At 38.9% G+C, this 18,685-nt stretch overlaps 1 protein-coding gene across 1 annotated transcript; it reads left to right on the plus strand.

Moving 5' to 3' along the window:
- Nucleotides 1–549: 549 nt before the first annotated feature.
- LOC135614660 (glucose-1-phosphate adenylyltransferase large subunit 3, chloroplastic/amyloplastic-like) lies at nucleotides 550–18,424 on the plus strand. Its single transcript, XM_065112283.1, has 15 exons — nucleotides 550–860; nucleotides 1,134–1,247; nucleotides 1,474–1,647; nucleotides 3,389–3,481; nucleotides 10,240–10,323; nucleotides 10,401–10,456; nucleotides 11,139–11,232; nucleotides 11,436–11,548; nucleotides 12,457–12,529; nucleotides 13,457–13,537; nucleotides 15,940–16,026; nucleotides 17,031–17,135; nucleotides 17,245–17,351; nucleotides 17,452–17,512; nucleotides 18,097–18,424. Exons 1-15 carry the CDS (start codon nucleotides 573–575, stop codon nucleotides 18,196–18,198), a joined length of 1,632 nt encoding a protein of 543 aa, XP_064968355.1. The 5' UTR covers nucleotides 550–572; the 3' UTR covers nucleotides 18,199–18,424.
- The last annotated feature ends 261 nt before the right edge of the window (nucleotides 18,425–18,685 follow it).

Consider the following 18,685-nt stretch of genomic DNA (forward strand, 5'->3'; position numbering starts at 1 on the left):
TGCTGCTTGGTGTGTTATTTATCTAAAATAAAATTATATATATAATGTATTTATTTCTGAACTTTGGATGGATTGAAGAATGGAAAGGAACGAATTACATAAATTTCCAAAAATAAAAATAAAGTTTCCAACTATTTTCTTGTAAGGGATCACTTTCTTGGTTTATTTCAATTGTACTTCCATTGAAGCCCTAACAAGATTCTCACCATGGTGGGCTCAGAATATTCTCCTCGTTCCGGCCCGAGAGAGCCCATCGTTGCTTCTCTGCTGGTAGTCGTCGCCCGATCTCGGTCTCGGCCACGCGGCATCCATCGATGGCATCTCGTCGAATAGTGCCGGTAGTCGTCGTCCGATCTGGTTCGTGGTCACGCGGCATCCGTCGATGGCATCTCGTCGAATAGTCTTGGAGCTGCGGGCTCCACCACCAGTCGAACCTGTGGACGCCGTGAGCTCCGTCGGATAACGTGGCTGGCCTTCCCGCTTTCACGGGATGTCACGGGGTGCGAGAGGAGATCATAAAAGCCCCACCCTTCTTCCCCCCCTCGTTTGTCGCAACGTACCACCGCCGCTTCATGTCCTTCTCCCACTCTCCTACTCTTCCTCTTCTCCGGCAGGGCGACATGGTGATGTGCATGAACAGCCGAATGGTGCCGCTAGCCACCGTCGGCCGCCTCCCCGGCAGGCCAATACCACGGCTGGTCGGGACGTCCAGAGACGGCCAAACCATGGGGACGAGGTTGGATTGGCAGCGCTACCTCCGCTGCCTCCGTAGCGGTCGCGGCTCGATGGTCGGTGCTGCCGAGAAACGCCTCGTCGTCCAAATGGCCATCGTTACCACCGACGTCGAAACGGAGGTCAAGGTGAATGTCTCATCTTGTCGTCGTCGTCTCATTCTGTTCTGAATCCTCCCATCAGTATTAGGTTTGCTGAAGTAGAATCTTGAAATACTCTTTTCTTGCAAAAGAAGAGCGCTTGTTTGCTTCAAACGATCGTAATTTCAGTGCCCAAGAGATCAACTACTTTTGGCGATAGCATTGCCGTAGCATCAAACTTTGCCCCCTTGAAAAGCATCCTAACACAATAAGACTTCATATATGAACGACAGAAACATTGACATTTTGTGTCTTTTGCAGTTTAGAGATTTGGATCTTGAGAGGAGGAACCCTGGGACGGTTGTGGCAGTTATCCTAGGTGGAGGTGCTGGAACTCGTCTATTCCCTCTTACCAAGCGTAGGGCAAAACCAGCTGTAAGTAATCTTTGACTCTTGGAGCTGTCAAATTGGCAATTGCTAGCCCCAACATTGACTCCGATGGACCATCTTTTATGCACCTCTAAAGGGTGTAATTGTATTGGTAATTAAAGTCAATCTTCATTAAAGAGTGCATTAGAGCAAACGGTTCCCGTATTCTTTGAAGGTACGTAAATGTTTGAATTTGAAACCATGATTTTCATTTAGAAGATTCCTTTTGTAGGTGCCTATAGGAGGTGCATATAGGTTGATCGATGTGCCGATGAGCAATTGCATCAACAGTGGGATCAATAAAGTGTACATTCTCACCCAGTTCAACTCTGCATCGCTGAATAGACATCTGGCACGGGCTTACAACTTCAGTAATGGTGTGAGCTTTGGGGATGGTTTTGTTGAGGTATATGAGACTTCTATGTTGATCTTGCTCATTGGCAGTCATACACTTAATATGTTGGTTTTTTATTCTAACTACTCTAGAAGATAATTTGGACATCAATCAGATTTTAGTTATAGGAGCATGCAGATTAAAGCTAATACGATAAATCTTCTCCTTGGCATGTTAATTTATCTCAATCGAGCTATGATCAATATATTTAGTTATTTAAGAAGACCTTAGATTCTTGTTGTCCTTACTAACAGAGGAATGGGTTGCAAAATGGTGACGAGTAACAAAGCTATTAGTAAACCATGAATAATTTTGAAAATACTATAAACTGAATTACTTATCTGAAGAATCATTTTTTTAATGTTCATTATCCAATAAATTAAGTTTATAAGACATAAATGTGCTAGGCAAGAGTCATATACCATGAAGAGTAGTGACAATTAGGTATTTAACAGAAACAAAAGCAATGAAATTGCAGTAACGTTTTTTTTGCTTCAACAAAATGGTTGAAAGGGACTGTTTCTCTTTGCTTTTTTTATCCTAAAGTTATTGACAGAATAGTTAATGCGTAAATATATAAAAACATGGATGTTTTAAATAAAGCATCTTATGCATTAAAAAATATTTAAATTCATGTGATAGATCTATAATTATAAAATACATTATCACAATTAGTAAATTGGTACCATGAAGTAAAGCATTTGATATGGCCATAAATGAATAGATTATTGTGAAAGTTAATGAACTTTGAGAGCAAGCATAAACAACTTGTGGAAGTTTTCCTTTTTCTTTGACCTATAGCAAAGTAAACTATGGACTCTTCACTTCTTACGGGTAATTTGCCTCAGAAAAAGATACAGTCAATACAACTGTACTGGGACACAAAAAAAGTCTATTTAAATATTGTTGTAATGCACATTTACATGCATTTTAAAATTTAACATGCATATACTAGGATACTTGCCAAAATCATGAAATGGAATGTATATTAAGGTTGTGCTTGGTTGGGTTACATCTACATGTATATTAAAATGGCACTAATTAAGTATGAGTTGTCATTCTTAAACTGATAATTTGTGAACATGAGGAAAGGTTGCTTTAGTTAGATGATTTAGTGCAGACATTATTGAAGAAATATGAATATGGATCATCACATGGTACATGCTGAGCCATCCCATTGATGATGCAAATTGCATTTTTGCCAGTCACATACATTACTAGTCATATCAATTTAACAGGCAAAACTCCCAACAGAACAGAATCTTGTCTAGTATGATCCTTCCAAATTAAGCAACATAAAACATTGTTGACTAAAATTTTCTAATTAGCAAATTTCTTGAAACAAATAGATATCTTGATGGGTTTTAATATATACTGAAATCACTTTTGTCAGACCACCTTTTTTGCTTTGACTTTGCTAAATATAGTTCTTAACTTATACTTTTCTATAGCATGTGGATTAAAGCAGTTATCATGTCTCCATACTTCAGACATCCAATACATGCTCAAGTTGTAGTTAGAACACATATCAATGTTCTTAAGTTGGCAAGTGTCTTTAGCTTAAATAAATTGTTGGTATGTATCTACTAACTTCCCTGTGTTGTTTCCAGGTCTTTTTTCTCTTTATATAACTGCACAAGAAACTAAAAAAATGGAAATCAGAATATGTATACATAATTAAACAGAGAGAAGTGTGTTAATTTTATAGTTTAAAATAACAACAGAATTCAATATTGCCACCTTTTCACTTCAGGTTCTAGCAGCCACTCAAACTCCTGGCGTGGAAGGAAAAAGGTGGTTTCAGGGCACTGCAGATGCTGTTCGGCAGTTCCACTGGCTTTTTGAGGTATGTGATATTTACATTTGTTTTAATTGATTATGCTCTTCATTTATGTTTTATGAAAGTAATTCATGGTTATTGCGTGCAGTTCTTGTTAATAAATTATCAATATATGTCTTGTACAGGTGGAAAAGATGCCTTTGATCTAGAAAAGTTATTCATTAATTTGCTAATTAGTAACTATGCTCTACATGTTGCTGGTAAGCTTAAAATTTTCAGATTAAGTAGTTAAACACATGGAGAGAAGGTAGTCAAATTTTATGAAGCTCAAAGTTTGTCAAATATTTTGAGGTTCTAGCATCAAAATATTGTGTGCATGTTATCCTAATCAAGGTTCGCAATATCGTACCGTATCGACGTTTCGACGTTCTGACACGGACTTAGCTGGTTTTGCCTAAGTCGTGCGGCACCCTTGCGTATCCGTCCGCAAAGGTCAGCCTCCCCGAAGCCTCCCATTGTCCCTTAGGACCAACAAAAGAGAGAACGGGCTAGAGAAAACGCCTCAATCGGGATCCACAAGCAAACATGTCCGAAAAACACTTCATAGACAATGCAAGTTACAAACAGACTTTACAAGCTCTGAACAGTGGCACAACAAAGGGTAAAATGGTCCATTACAGACCGACAAGCTCTCGCGTGTGTCCACATGACACAACCTTTATTTACAAGCCTAAAGAGGCCACCAACCCAACTAAAATGGGACTATTAAGCCTTCGGCTGCCCCTCTACATGCTGTACAAGGCATGAACATGCCAAAAGACACGGACATATATAAGCATTACATCAAACACCTTGTTTTGAAGTTTGTCCGTGACATTCTCCCCCACTTATCCCTTCGACGTCCTCGTCGAAGCCTTTGTGAACACTGCAACTCTTCGCCTTTGCTGAGTCTTCAATCTTCTGCTCCAGCTGCAATGCGCCTCCTGGCTCCCAACTGCTCTCCGCTGCTGTTTTTGAGTAGTCGAACCTTTGATCCGCCATGCTGCTTCAACTCGCCAATGACTCTGACTCTGGTGTGGGGTTGGCTGAGTTGTGTTGATCCTCGTTGATTCCTGCGGATCCACCAAAATGAAGGAAAAGACCATCCTTACTGCGCCAGTCTCTCAAAAATTCCACATGCTGCTTGAACTGGGTGGATGCTTGTTGGAGCTTTAACGAGCATCGCCTCGCAAACTTCTGAAGTTTTGGGTCCTTCCTCCACAACGTCTGCTCATTGACTCTTCTTTCAGTTAGTTGTCACATCCAAGTAGGTTCGCATCACTTCCGCTTTCGATTGGCATTCGTTGGGAAATGAAGCGGACAATCTACTCTCAGTAGCACTGATCACCATTGGTGAGGATTTGACAACGGTTGTCTTCCATTCTCTTCGAAGGGTCTTTGAACTTGTGCAGAGCTCCTCTGCTGGATAGATAAGAGAATTGGGGTACTCGGTTTCGCCCATTCTCCTAAGAGTTGAGAAGGCAAAGGTTACTTGACTTCGCCCGCCTCCTCGAGGTTGTACTTCATGCATCGAACTGGTTACTGGCCTTCGCCTGCTCTTTGCTCACACTTCTGAAGCACTTGAAGTGTTTGCACTCCTTGCGTTGAGTTAGCTACTGTGATTCACCTTCTCAATGCCATTGAACTTCTGGAATGCAGGAAGTTTTCCCCCAACTTGGAGTAATTCTCTGATAGATGAGGTCGCCTCTGGGATTGTACCGTCTTCTCCATCAACCCTGTCGCCTACTCCACTGAGTAGCAAAGGTATAACACCGCGTACTGCCTACTTCGTTCCTTGGTCGTGCACTCTTGCATGACCCGAAGTCCTTCACTTACGGCTATCTTGATGAGAAACTTGTTGACACCGGTCTTACGAAGTTTCTTGGCCTCTGCCCTTCAGCCTTGTCTCGGTACTTGGATATTGCCTCTGCATTCTCCACCTCCTCGGCCCCTTTCACGACCAAGCGCTCTCCCTCCATGAGAGCAAGGGATCAATGACTTTGACGGAAGTCCCGCCTCTGCGGTACCATGGCGCTGCCATGCCCATGGCCCTACTATCCGTCGCCTCGCATCTGCATCCCTTTTCTTCACGATCAGTAGATATGTCTCCGTGGCACTCCTCTGAGTCCACCTCCATTCTAACTGATGCTTGATTTTGGGTAGCTAAGTCCCTCTGGACTCGTCGTCGTTTCCTCGCCCCTTTCGACCCCCTGCTTCAACACCTCTGTGTTTTCCAAGCAGTCCGTTTTGTCGATGGAAAGACAGACTGCAACTCCCATGCATGGCCTCTGCCATCACGTTGTAGAGTTTGCACCGATTCTGTTCTCCTTAGCTTCCTTGGTAGCAATGTTCGCTTACTCGGCCTTGTCCTCTGACTTGCCGGGCTCCCTTAAGCGAATATGAACTCTGGAGCAGTCCAACTCTCCAGCTGCTTCGATCATACCTCTGCATGATCAAGTCCCTCCCATGGAACTCACTGGTACTTGCATTCGAACTTTTCCCTTAGTGGAACACAACCCTCATATGCTGATGACCAAGGTTTTCATCCGATTCAAAATTCGATGCACGCTCGGAAGACCCGCCTCTGCGGTACCATGGCCTTCACTCCCTGAATCCATAGCCCTTCTTGCCGTCGTGTTGTTCACCGAAGTGGAGCTTCCAGTAACTCCCGATCATACCTCCATATGATCTAGTCCCTCCCGGGACTCACTGTGTGTATCGCATTGCCACAAACTATTCCACCACGATCCGCTGCACCATGTCGCCTCCCGGTGACATCTCCATTGCATTCTGATCCTTGTAGAATAAACTCGAATTGTGAACCCTCCATGTGTGGCCTCTGCCAATACATTGCAGGGTCTCCTCCACCTTCGATTTTGTTCGCTCCTTTGGCAATCGACCTTCATCCACCCACTCTTGGGTCACACCTAGATGAAGCACCGCTCTAGGACAGTCCGTCGCCTAGTAGCTCCCGAAGTCCACCGACTTCACTGTAATTTGTGCACCATTGTCTGGATCCTGGGCCTCTGCCCCTACCAGCACAATCTCCGCTGCGCACCGCTTCCCTTATGGCAACTTGAATGACAACACTGTGGCATATTCTTCAAGAGTACCCGCCTCTGCGTCCTCTTGCCCCGTGCTAAGGCCTTCTGAACTCAACTTCGCCTTCGCAAATTGAGTCGCCTTAGTTCCTCCATCAAATGCTCCTCCGAGATAAGGTGCATGTGCCCCGAAGCTCCCTTCGTCTTTGGCACCATGCAAGATGAGTCCGCTCTGTCAGAATGAAGGACCCATGGAACAGCATGATTCTACTCCTGCCTCTGCAAGAGTTCATGTCCTTGACCTCTGTCTAGGGAAAGCACTGTGCCTCTGCTCCATGTTCCAACTTCTATGCTGGCTCCCTTCATGCGGCTTGGGTACTTCGCCAAGTTACACCCAAGTTGCTCCGCTCCTCGTTTTTGCATTGAGTCGATGGTGGCCCTCGCGCCCACCATTCCACGGGTCAGCCCTCCCTTGAGTCCGATCTCCATATCGACTCCGAGTGTGCCTTCATTTGAGTTGCTTTGGATTGCTCCCCCACTTGATCTCGCAATGCATCCACCAATGCATTCTCTCAAGCGAGATCATGCGACGACTCCTCGTCGCTTGCTCAGTCCATCGAGCTTCGTGGAGTTGTTGTTTGTTGAGGTACTCCTCCTCAACATGTGCAGTCCGTCGCACATGATTCTCCCACTGGAGAGCCGAGACTTATCCCTCCTGGATAACTATCCCATTTGAGCAACATCTCTCTTCGTTTCGGAGACCACCATCCCCTTGGACTACTCCGATCTGCTGAACAAACTGTGCATTGTTCTGCCTCCTGCAAACGCACTTGCTAGATTGCACCTCCCCGTCAATACAGCCCCCACTGCGCCCCTCAAGGCCTAGCAACATGCTGAACTCGTTGCACACTTCAGCCTCCTACGGACGTATCCTTCACATGCCGAAGAGGAAGTTTCAATGCTCCATGGCGCCGAGTCTCGGTCGCCTTGGGATGGCCACGAACATTCCATCGTCCGCATACAAGCCCATGCATGAGTACCAAATTCTTCGAGTTAGCAATTCCCCTCACCTCTGTGAGCTTTGCATAACTCTTTTGGTCGTTGAGCAACTCATTCCACCTTGCATGGTCTCATTCTTGCCAAGCGCCTCGCTTGCCTAGAGCACCATCAAGTATGTTGTCAACGTTGAGCCGTAGCTCAAACTCAGCCATCCCAACCTTTGTGCGCTCCAAATTCTTCCAAGCTTGCCTGTTCTCGTGGTGCCTCTTGCGCGAAGGGTTGGCCATTCCTCTGAATGCCAATGTTAGATGCCCGCTCCTCCGAGCGACTCCTTTTCCCTACATCTCCATGCCCGTTTTCCCCCAAACGGTCGCGCGTGTGCTGACTGCCCTCAACGCAGCCCCGCTAGGTCCCCCACGTTTGCATGCTAAGTGTTTCAATGAGTGCTTGTCCCGCTCTGATACCATATGACACGGACTTAGCTGGTTTTGCCTAAGTCGTGCGGCACCCTTGCGTGTCCGTCCGCAAAGGTCAGCCTCCCCGAAGTCTCCCATTGTCCCTTAGGACCAACAAAAGAGAGAACGGGCTAGAGAAAACGCCTCAATCGGGATCCACAAGCAAACATGTCCGAAAAACACTTCATAGACAATGCAAGTTACAAACAGACTTTACAAGCTCTGAACAGTGGCACAACAAAGGGTAAAATGGTCCATTACAGACCGACAAGCTCTCGCGTGTGTCCACATGACACAACCTTTATTTACAAGCCTAAAGAGGCCACCAACCCAACTAAAATGGGACTATTAAGCCTTCGGCCGCCCCTCTACATGCTGTACAAGGCATGAACATGCCAAAAGACACGGACATATATAAGCATTACATCAAACACCTTGTTTCGAAGTTTGTCCGTGACAGTTCGCTCGGTATATATATATATATATATATATATATATATTTATTTAAAAGGCGATGTCGTATCGCCTCGGCGACGTCGCCTTTTCCTTCCCCACGCGGGGCGACGTTGCCTCGTTTATTTAAATATAAATATAAATAAATAATATATATATATATATATATATATATATATATATATATATATATATATATATAATCTGAAATAGGCTCCTCGGCGACGTCGCCGAACGTCACCTTTTTCGGCAACATCGCATCGCCTTTTTCTAAAATATTTATATATAAATATAAATATAAATATATATATATATATATTATTTTATTATTATTTTGCGTTCCGCCCGGTAGCGAGCTGTCCGCGTACCAGTATACCATCGGACCAGTAAGTACCGCCCGTACCGGGCGGTATTATTCGGTATTGCCTACCTTGATCCTAATGTACTTCACTCCTGTTTATTTATATCTTTAAACAGGCTATACAAAAGTAAGAATAAATGTTTTTTTAAACAGGCTATACACTAATGTGTGTGTTAGTGTGCAAAGATAATTATTATGTACCAACTACCAAATTTCCAAATTTTTGCATCATGGCCATTTTCAGCATGCAATCAAATCATTATAACTATTTCCGCCCCTTTGCCAGTTGAAATAAATTTAAAATTAACTTGGTGGCTGGCATTGACATTACTTTGTGCCTGTTGAAACTAGCCGAAAATTGAATTGGCCATAGTTCAGAATAGTTGGTGCCATCACAGCACAGTTCAACAGAATGGCTTAGTGCGAAACTACCTTGGGCTAGTAGAAACTTAAGTTCTGCTAGGTATAACACTTCTAATTCATACCACTTGTGGTTATTCTATATGACTTGTCAGTACTGAATTAAGCAAAACTATAGAGAAGCAACATGAAGATCAAAGCTAGACTCTACAAGTAGGCAATTTTGCATTGTTGTCTTGACACTTACCATCAGGCTCAATATGTTTACCCTCTTTTGCCTTTAAAAAGTTAAACCCAGACCTTTCTCTACATTCAATTGCTAAACATCAAGATATCAGCCTTTTCTTTATAAAATCTAGATTACAAACATTTTTGGAGAAAGATTTCACCATTGCTTTCTTCCATGTAACAATTTTATTGACAATTACAATTTTATTTCTTTCATGAAATTGTAATCACATAGAACTTTTGTAGATGACACTTACATATCAAGTTGATGACTCAAGTAGTAACTTCTTCAGTTATGTGCTGAATGGATACTGATAATGATGGCATATTTAATTTATCCTTGATAGATTGAGCACACAGTGATTCATTGACATTTCTACTAATCATAAATAACCATGTTAGAGAGGTCGCTGTTTAACCTTGAAAAAGAATGGAGTGGACTGGACCATCCAATAAGGGGCAGTCCGTGACTCATTTATGTCCGGAGCTTGATAGATTGAGCACATAGTAATTAGTTGAGATTTCTACTAAATTACTAATCATAAATAACCATGTTAGAGAGGTTGCTGTTTAACCTTGAAAAAAGAATTAACTGGACTGGACCATCTAAAAAGGGGCAGTCAGTGTCTTGTTTACATCCAGAGCGGTAAATACCATCCAGTATGTATCAGTCCAGGCAAAATTAGGAACCTTGGACTACATTACGCAGAACAGAATGCTTCTGTTTGAATAATGTTTTGGCCTTTTTGGATTGTCATGCCACCCCACAACTTATTATACTGCATAACTACTCATATGTTACTCTACTTTTACCATGGTTTAACAAATTAATCTTTAATATTGTGGAAACCTATTTACTGATTGTATTTTTCTGCTTTAAATTTGAAGGATGCCAAAGGCAAGGATATAAAGGATGTGCTAATTCTCTCCGGAGATCATCTATACCGTATGGATTATATGGACTTTGTTCAGGTTAGTGTTAAAGTAACAGTCATCCATGCATCTATACGTCAAAATTATTTTAATATCAAAAATTTGTTTATTTTCAGGATCATCGGCAAAGTGGTGCTGATATTACCATTTCCTGCATGCCGATGGATGACAGGTAATTGAATGGTTACTTCAAAAAATCCATTTGCCTAGTGAGAAGTGAAATAGACAATTGATAGTAAGACTAATTAACCAAAGTAACACAACCTCGGAATAGGACAAGCAGCTTTTCCAGTTTAAAACAATTATCATTTTTAAAAATAGATGTTATGTCTGTCTTGCATTCAGTTTAAAAAGGCATTTGCTTTCTTGCATTCAGTTAAATGTTTCCATATTATCACTAATGAGAATTGCATTCACTCAGTACCAATTGTTATGTCTGTCAAACTTTCTTTTGTCCTTTTTGCACTCGATAAATAATACAGTTATTAGTTGCTACTTGCTAGTATATTATCTGGGAACTTCTTTCAAGTTTCATCATAAAATTTTTGATGAAACATCATGTGGTAAATTGTTTTTCTAGATTTTTAAGTTCAGCATTGAATCATTTTTAAGTTAAGCATTGACTTCTTGGGTTGACTTTTGAGGAATAACAAAGTAAAGATTTATGATAAATTAATGCATAAAACTTCATCTATGTTTTATCCCTAGAGAACTTATAAGTTCTTCATTTGGTTGGTCAGGGAATTGTAACTTTTTATATATTTTGGATGATCAAATTTTGAGTACCTTCAAGCTACATCTTTGAGTTTACTAATGTTTCCAAATTGAGTTTTTTCTTTTCATTTTGTTGTCAGTCGTGCTTCAGATTTTGGTTTGATGAAGATAGACAATAAAGGAAGAGTTATTTCATTCAGTGAAAAACCAAAAGGAGAAGATTTGAAGGCGATGGTAACTTCCACTCATCCCATCCTCTTGATCTTCCCGGTGACTTGACCAAGATATGCATCTTTTGTGCTTTTTTCACGTCACACTTTGAGATGGTGTGTCACTTGGGACACGGCACAACATGGATGCATCCATTCATATTCAGTCTAGTTAAAACCCACCACTCTCTACTTGACAGTGATATTTTTTGTTTTATGGTAATATAGGAAGTGGATACCAGTGTCTTGGGGTTGTCAAAGGAAGAGGCAGCAAAGAACCCATATATAGCTTCAATGGGAGTATATGTATTCAAGAAGGAGCTACTTCTAAATCTTCTCAGGTATGACTCTTCAATCCTACTGCATCTAGTTTTGTGTACATGGTGATACTGAACTTTTTCTACAAGGGGATATATGATTGCATCTTTATCATTTAGATACCTCAGCTTTCATGAAGGCTGAAGCATCTGTACTTGAAGGAATGCTAATGGACAATATGTATGCTCTATGTATCTTAATATTGTCAGTCACTAGTGTCATGTGCACAGATGAGACCAGTATGTTGGTTAAGGCATTTTTATACTTAATCTGAATTTTTTGTTTCTTTCATGTTTATGTAAGGTTTTAGATGGGAAGTGTATGTGGACACACAGTTCGAATGTTGGATGGGAGGTTGCTACTGGATGGGACCAAAAAGAAGTATTGTGTTTCTTAATGGTAAATAGTGACTCATGGTGTAGCTATAGCTCACATTCAATGTGGGTATTCTAAAATGTCACACTCCCCTCTTAAATGATTGATGTCTTAGACATCCAGATACATTTACTTGTCCATAATGAGTCTCAATATTGCTCAAATTGATTTTTATTTTGGTGCCATTTTTATCACTATTAGGCCCAAAAGCCTTTTTGGTCAAGCCCACAAAAAGTAGTCCTCGAAGGATGCATTTATGAGTGCTTAGCAACTCATATATTATCTCAAGCTATAGTCACACCCTACATGGGGCTATTCGAGGGTCCCATGACTGGGAACATGCTTTCTTATGTATCTTTCCTCTGTATTTGATGTTTGCAAAGTGCTATCTGCTACCACATAGGTAGCATTGAAAAGCAATTGCCTCTTGCAAGTTCTCTTTGACCTGATACAGATACTGCATAAGTAACTATATTTTTGTTGGAGAATTCAACTCTGTCACCAGTAAGCATTGTTAAACAGGAGCCTTACATGTTATGCATCATTGTTGGGCCAGATGGCGGTTTCCCACTGCAAATGACTTTGGATCTGAAATAATTCCTGCCTCTGCTAAAGAGTTCTTCATCAAGGTCTGTTGCTTATTTCTAAATCAAGTGTTAGATTCAATGAAGCATTTGACCTTTTTAATTTCTTATCTGTGATTGTGATATTCATATTGTTTCTAACAGTATGAATAAATAGTATTTAACTTTGGAATTACGGTCAAATCCATAACTTGATATATAAAATCCTTTTATACTCACTGGAAGTTGGACCCTGTGAATGCATCAGTTGTTAGGGAGTTTGATATGATGCTTTGTTAAATATTGAATACTAATTCTCCATTGCTTTATGTCAATATCCCAAATGCTTGCATTTGATTATTACTTTTTAGCAAAGTCTTTATGTAGGTGTTCCATGTATTTTGATTTTATTTCTAATCAGACTTTCTTTTTTTAATCATGATAACGTATTCTCATATTTGCTTTTTAGCTCTCAATTTATGGTTCCTAGGATTGTTTGGAGACAACCCATTCCAAAGATCACTGAGAATACTGAGTTTTGGGTTTGACATGAGCATCTATTTTATTTGGTACACCTAAGAAACTTAGTTATTGAGCTAATTTCTGAGTTTTTAACTTAGGAACTGTTAGTTCCAAGGTTGCAAGGCATCTTAATAGTAAATGGAAACAATTAATAAGTATGTTCATCAGATAACACATGGTGGAGGGGTTAGAGATCTCTGAACATGAATTGACCAAACTTGGTGATCTTTCATCAAAATATTCTAAAATTTGGATCTTTTGTCAATTTGAATTGCTTTTCTTATCTGGAGTCATCAGTCATATCATGATTGCCCCTTTAAAGTAAATTGTATGCATTCACACAGTAGATCATTTAGTTCAAACCTGTGCTTCTGAAGATCTAGAAGCATGGATTGTTTATCCCCATTGATAGACATGCCACTTATTTTATTCTTCCTCACTGTCTAATAAATGTTAGGACCTTTTTGACAGGCATATCTCTTTAATGATTACTGGGAAGATATCGGGACAATTAAATCTTTCTTTGAAGCAAATCTTGCCCTTACTGCACATGTAAGTGCTTTTTATGCTCCAGTAACTACTTTACTTTTGTGCATGCATTTCCTTTTTTTCATTTTCTGTGACATCTGACTGCACTAAGAGCTTTTTGAGGATCAGTGCACAGTAAACGAGACTAGATTTTTCATAAATTAAGTATTCTAGCTTTGGTTACTTGATGCTCTATTCAGTACCACCGCTACTCTATGCTAAAGCACTCAACTTAAAGAGCTATAAGTTCAAACTAATTATAAAATTTTAGTGTTTTTCATTAAAAAGTTTCAAGAGAATTCTACTTTAATGTAATATATTCTGTCATACATAGACAATGTCCGCATATTAGTACATTTCTGGACTTTCTTTTCAGTCTCTTTAACTGCTATGTAGGTCACTTTGCATAATTTCTGTAATCTTTGATGCTATTCTACATCATTTACGGCAAAATGTTACATCTACCATAATGATCAATGCCATATTTTACCTATTAATACCAATATGTTTCCATTATTAAATCCAATTAACTGTTTTTTACTAACCTTGTATATCTCTGATATGGTTTTGTTACTCCTTTTATTGTAACTGATATCTTAGCATTCAAAATTATCCAAGTTATTTTTCACTGGCCTTGCATTTCTATTAATTTTCTTCATTTCCTGGTTTTCTTAAATTGCTATTACAACATATTATATTGCAATTGTTTTCTCCTAGTTGTAGCTAAAAACTTTGTAGTGATAGTGTTATAGCATCGGAGCAAGAACAGCATAGATTGTGGCATCATAAATCAAGTAGATCATCAACATATGCCCTGTCATGAATGTTGTAGCATAAAATTGATTGCATCTAGTTATATATTCTGTTGATGCTGGATCTGACATGGTCGATAGCCTTAGAGTCAAATATGTTGACTCATCATATAATATAGACGACTTCCCTTTATCTTTCTTTCTATTTAATTTTTCTTTTTCCTTAGGAGAGAAAAGATAGAAAAATTAGATGAAATATATGCTTGGAGTCCTGCTATGACTAAATCTCAGAGAAAGTAACAGAAAATTGTTAACCTTTGTTAAGCCTATTTAGTCTTCACAATAAAACAAGGGCTGAATGCCAAAAAAAATTAAGTACTTGCAGGTCACTGGAAGTCAATTGCCACTCATCCCATGTTAAAGATATAACGCAATGCTTACCTTCCACAGAACCTCATTGGATTAGACTCTTTTCACTGCATGCCCTTGATTGCATGTATGGTTATAATGAAATACCTACATTTCCTAATCTTAGCTAGTGCAAACGAGTCACATATAAGTGCTACAAATGAAGCAAGTTAGCAAGCAAATTAATCACAGAAAAAAAATTATAGAAATATAATGTGGCACATTCATGTGGAGCAAAGATGTAACAAGTGATGTCATATCGATGACATTCCTGATAATATGCTACTTTGATTGAGGCCTGATTTACTGCTATGGTAAAGACTAGTCAATGTAGTGAACCTCTTTGTGATCTAGGTTGAAAAGAAAAATATAAGCTTTTACTTACTGTATAGAGAAAACAACAGTTTAGAGTTGAAATGACAGTTCAAGGTTGATGAAATCAATTTCTAAAAGTATATCAAGCAAGCATCCAGTGTGTACAAAGAATTAGCAAGTATTTGCAAGTTGCAACAACATAGATCAAACTGCACAACATAGAGAAGAAATAAAGTGGAAACAAGAAAATGATAGGCGCTTGAAAAGAGAAACAATGGGAAAGGGAGGATAAAACTGAAGAAGAGATAAGAACACTTAAAAAACAATGTTCCAAATTAAAAGCACAAATCTTGATATGTTACAAGCTTTTGAGATCCTAGGGAAGCCCAAGGTATTGATACTACAAAAGAAAAAGAAAGCAAGCAATGGAATGTTCACACTTTCTTGGCCTTGAATTTATTCCTTTTGTCTCCATATAATACCTTAAGAGATATATTTACATGCAATAAATTATTACCATGTACATTGTTTAAAACCTCCTAGTTGGTTATACATGTTAAAATCTCAGTTGTATTACCTAGACATGGTGTGAATAGAATATCAGTACCTGTAATATGAATTTAAGCATCAACTCAGGTTGAAGGCCATCAAATTAACTTTGGAATTTGATTTTGCATGGAGTAATGGTTAAGAAAGCTTCGATAGATATGCACCTCCTCATGATCAATTATTGCCCCGCTAGGCATAGATAATTGTTAGGTTTTCTCATATGGAGTTCAGTTCTAAGCTTGAATGCACCATGTAGTGACTTGAATTGTAGTGTTAAATTGTTAATCACGAATTATTCACATACTTATGATATGAACTTTGACTTGTTATTAGTTATTATTGACATTATTTCTTGTACTAATAACCATACATTATCTTCTAATGATTTAATCAACCATACAGCCACCACGCTTCAGCTTTTATGATGCAACAAAGCCAACGTATACATCAAGAAGAAACTTACCCCCGTCAAAGGTTGACAACAGCAAGGTTGGTTAATTTCCCAGTTTAAATATATGTAAATATTGGTGTCCTTTTGATGATAATAAGATCTTGTTGCGATATACCATGAGTTAAGCAATGCATTTTTTTTCATTTCCGGCAAATGGCATTCTAATCTTGCTTGAACTTGGTGTAGCCACTCTATGTTGTCAATGTCACTACTGAAAATGAATATGGGTCATATACATTGCACCTAGTGGTGGTTACAATCACGTAATCTAAAGACAATAATTCTTGCAGGTGAAGCATGGTGGTTCTAGGCATTTATTGTATGTGCTAGCCTCCTAAATTTTCATAATTGGTCTCAGATACTATTTAAAGTTTAAACATTACATAGATGAACAGAACTAAATTTAGCTATTAATGGTAAAAGTATTGTCAGACTGCTGCATCTTAGTGTTGTTTCTGTTCACAGTATTGCCAAACTTGCCCCATCAAGAATGATTGTTTCTCATTTGATTACTGGCCTTGAAAATTGGTTAGGATTTATCTAGTCTCTTATCAACTTAAATCTAGTTGCAGCTGAAATTTTTGGCAGAAATTCAAAATTTTGAAGCACTGACATGTCCAACTTCAGGGTAAGTCATAGATTGTCTAACCTGACATCATCTATTAGTTAAATTTACAACCTTGGAGTTGTGCAGCTTTCATAGAGGTTTTTACTGCTGAGTTTTGCGTCTTTAAATTTCAAGAATATTTTACATATGAAATTACATTTGTGACGATGGTATATTAAGTATGACCACAACAGCAAACTCTTTGCAGCCTTATTTGTATTGAGCTTAAATAGTTTAAGCAGCAGACTAAACATCATGATAACTGTAATGTGCATGAGAGACATCTAAATTTCTATTTACTTACTACCTTATGAATTCCATAGATCCATCAAATGCATGTGATGTCTTTTATCCATACACCTGATACATGCCGTATCATGTTATCTATCTATTTGGTTATTAGCTATCACTTTACTCTCCATACATCAATTTCAGATTGTTGATTCTATTGTTTCCCACGGAACTTTCATGGACAACTGCTTGATAGAGCATAGTGTGATCGGAATCCGATCTCGAATAAGCTCAAATGTGCACTTGAAGGTTTGTTTCTTGATCCTAGAAAAAGACCCACATCAAAGACAATTTTCTGTACTGCCAATTGCCCTATCACAATAGTAAATTTTACCTTCGTGTGGGTGCATGTATGCAGGATACAGTTATGTTAGGTGCTGACTACTATGAGACAGATGCTGAAACAGCATCTTTATTAGCTGAAGGGAGGGTCCCTATAGGTATTGGAGAGAACACAAAGATAAGGTACTCTCTATTGTTTCTCATTTTACAGTCTTAAAGCCTTATGACTTGTTCTATTTGTGATATGTGCTTGACATCCATGTTCCTTTTGTCTACATTACAGGAATTGCATAATTGACAAGAATGCAAGGATTGGGAAGAATGTGATAATTTCAAACTCAGATGTATGGTTTTCTTAAATCTTATCAAAAGCTACATATAGGCCACACTTACTAGTATCTGTTCTAGTCATATATGAAATTAGCTCCATGATATTTGCCTTGATCTTCTCTCACATTTTATATAGTTTCATTTGGATTTTATTTTACCTGAAATCATTTAGACATATTTGCTTGTGAATGTTGTAGAGAAAAGCTACATTGTTGTATAAGAATTTGTCATAGCAACCTGAGGATCTACCTCTCTAATATATGTAACTTCTCTACTTTGTGAACTATCAGTAGGAAAACTTTGGTAGCTAAATGTGATGTTTTAGTTTTATTTAATCTTCTTTGCAATCTTCTATGTTTTAGTTTTATTTAATCTTCTTTGCAATCTTGTGATTCATCTGTCATTAGTATTGATAATGAATCTCCATCTGAACTATATTTCTACATGTTCGTCTTATACTTGCATGTCCAAAAAAAAATTAAATTTTTTTGTTTTTTTGTTTTTCTCCTGTGAAAAAATTTGCATGTCTAAAGTAGTTACTTTGCTTTCAGAGTTTTATAGTAAGTGATGGTTTCTATAATTTGATGCACGGTCACAGGGAATACAAGAAGCTGATAGATCTGCTGAAGGCTTCTATATACGATCTGGCGTCACCATCATATTGAAGAACTCGACAATTGGGGACGGATTCGTCATATGATGGCTGATTCTTTTTGTCTCTCTTTTATGGACACAATTTACATGTAAATGATGAAAATAATACACGATGTTTGTTTCATAAATCAAGCATCATGGAAGCTTATATATCTATTGATTTTTTTGTAATTCGGATGCAAAAATCAATCCTTAAATTTGCTTATCCCTTATTGGTGATGTAAAGAATTCGGATCTACCGGTCAATATATTTCATGAATTCATATGTTGAATTTGTATGTGGATTAAAATACTTATTGAACCTTAATCTTTGGTAAGTGAGTCATTTGGCTAATGTTATGGGAACATATGAATTTGTATGTGGATTAAAATACTTATTGAACCTTAATCTTTGGTAAGTGAGTCATTTGGCTAATGTTATGGGAAAATGTTGCTGACGTTTTGATCAACCTAACGTGGTCCAAGCTTGTATGTGTAGAGTTGTCTGAGGTGCCTCGAAGATGGAAACGACGAGCTTCTAAGATGTCACATAT

Source organism: Musa acuminata, chromosome BXJ1-1 (assembly GCF_036884655.1).
Source record: "Musa acuminata AAA Group cultivar baxijiao chromosome BXJ1-1, Cavendish_Baxijiao_AAA, whole genome shotgun sequence".
Classification (NCBI taxonomy): domain Eukaryota; kingdom Viridiplantae; phylum Streptophyta; class Magnoliopsida; order Zingiberales; family Musaceae; genus Musa; species Musa acuminata.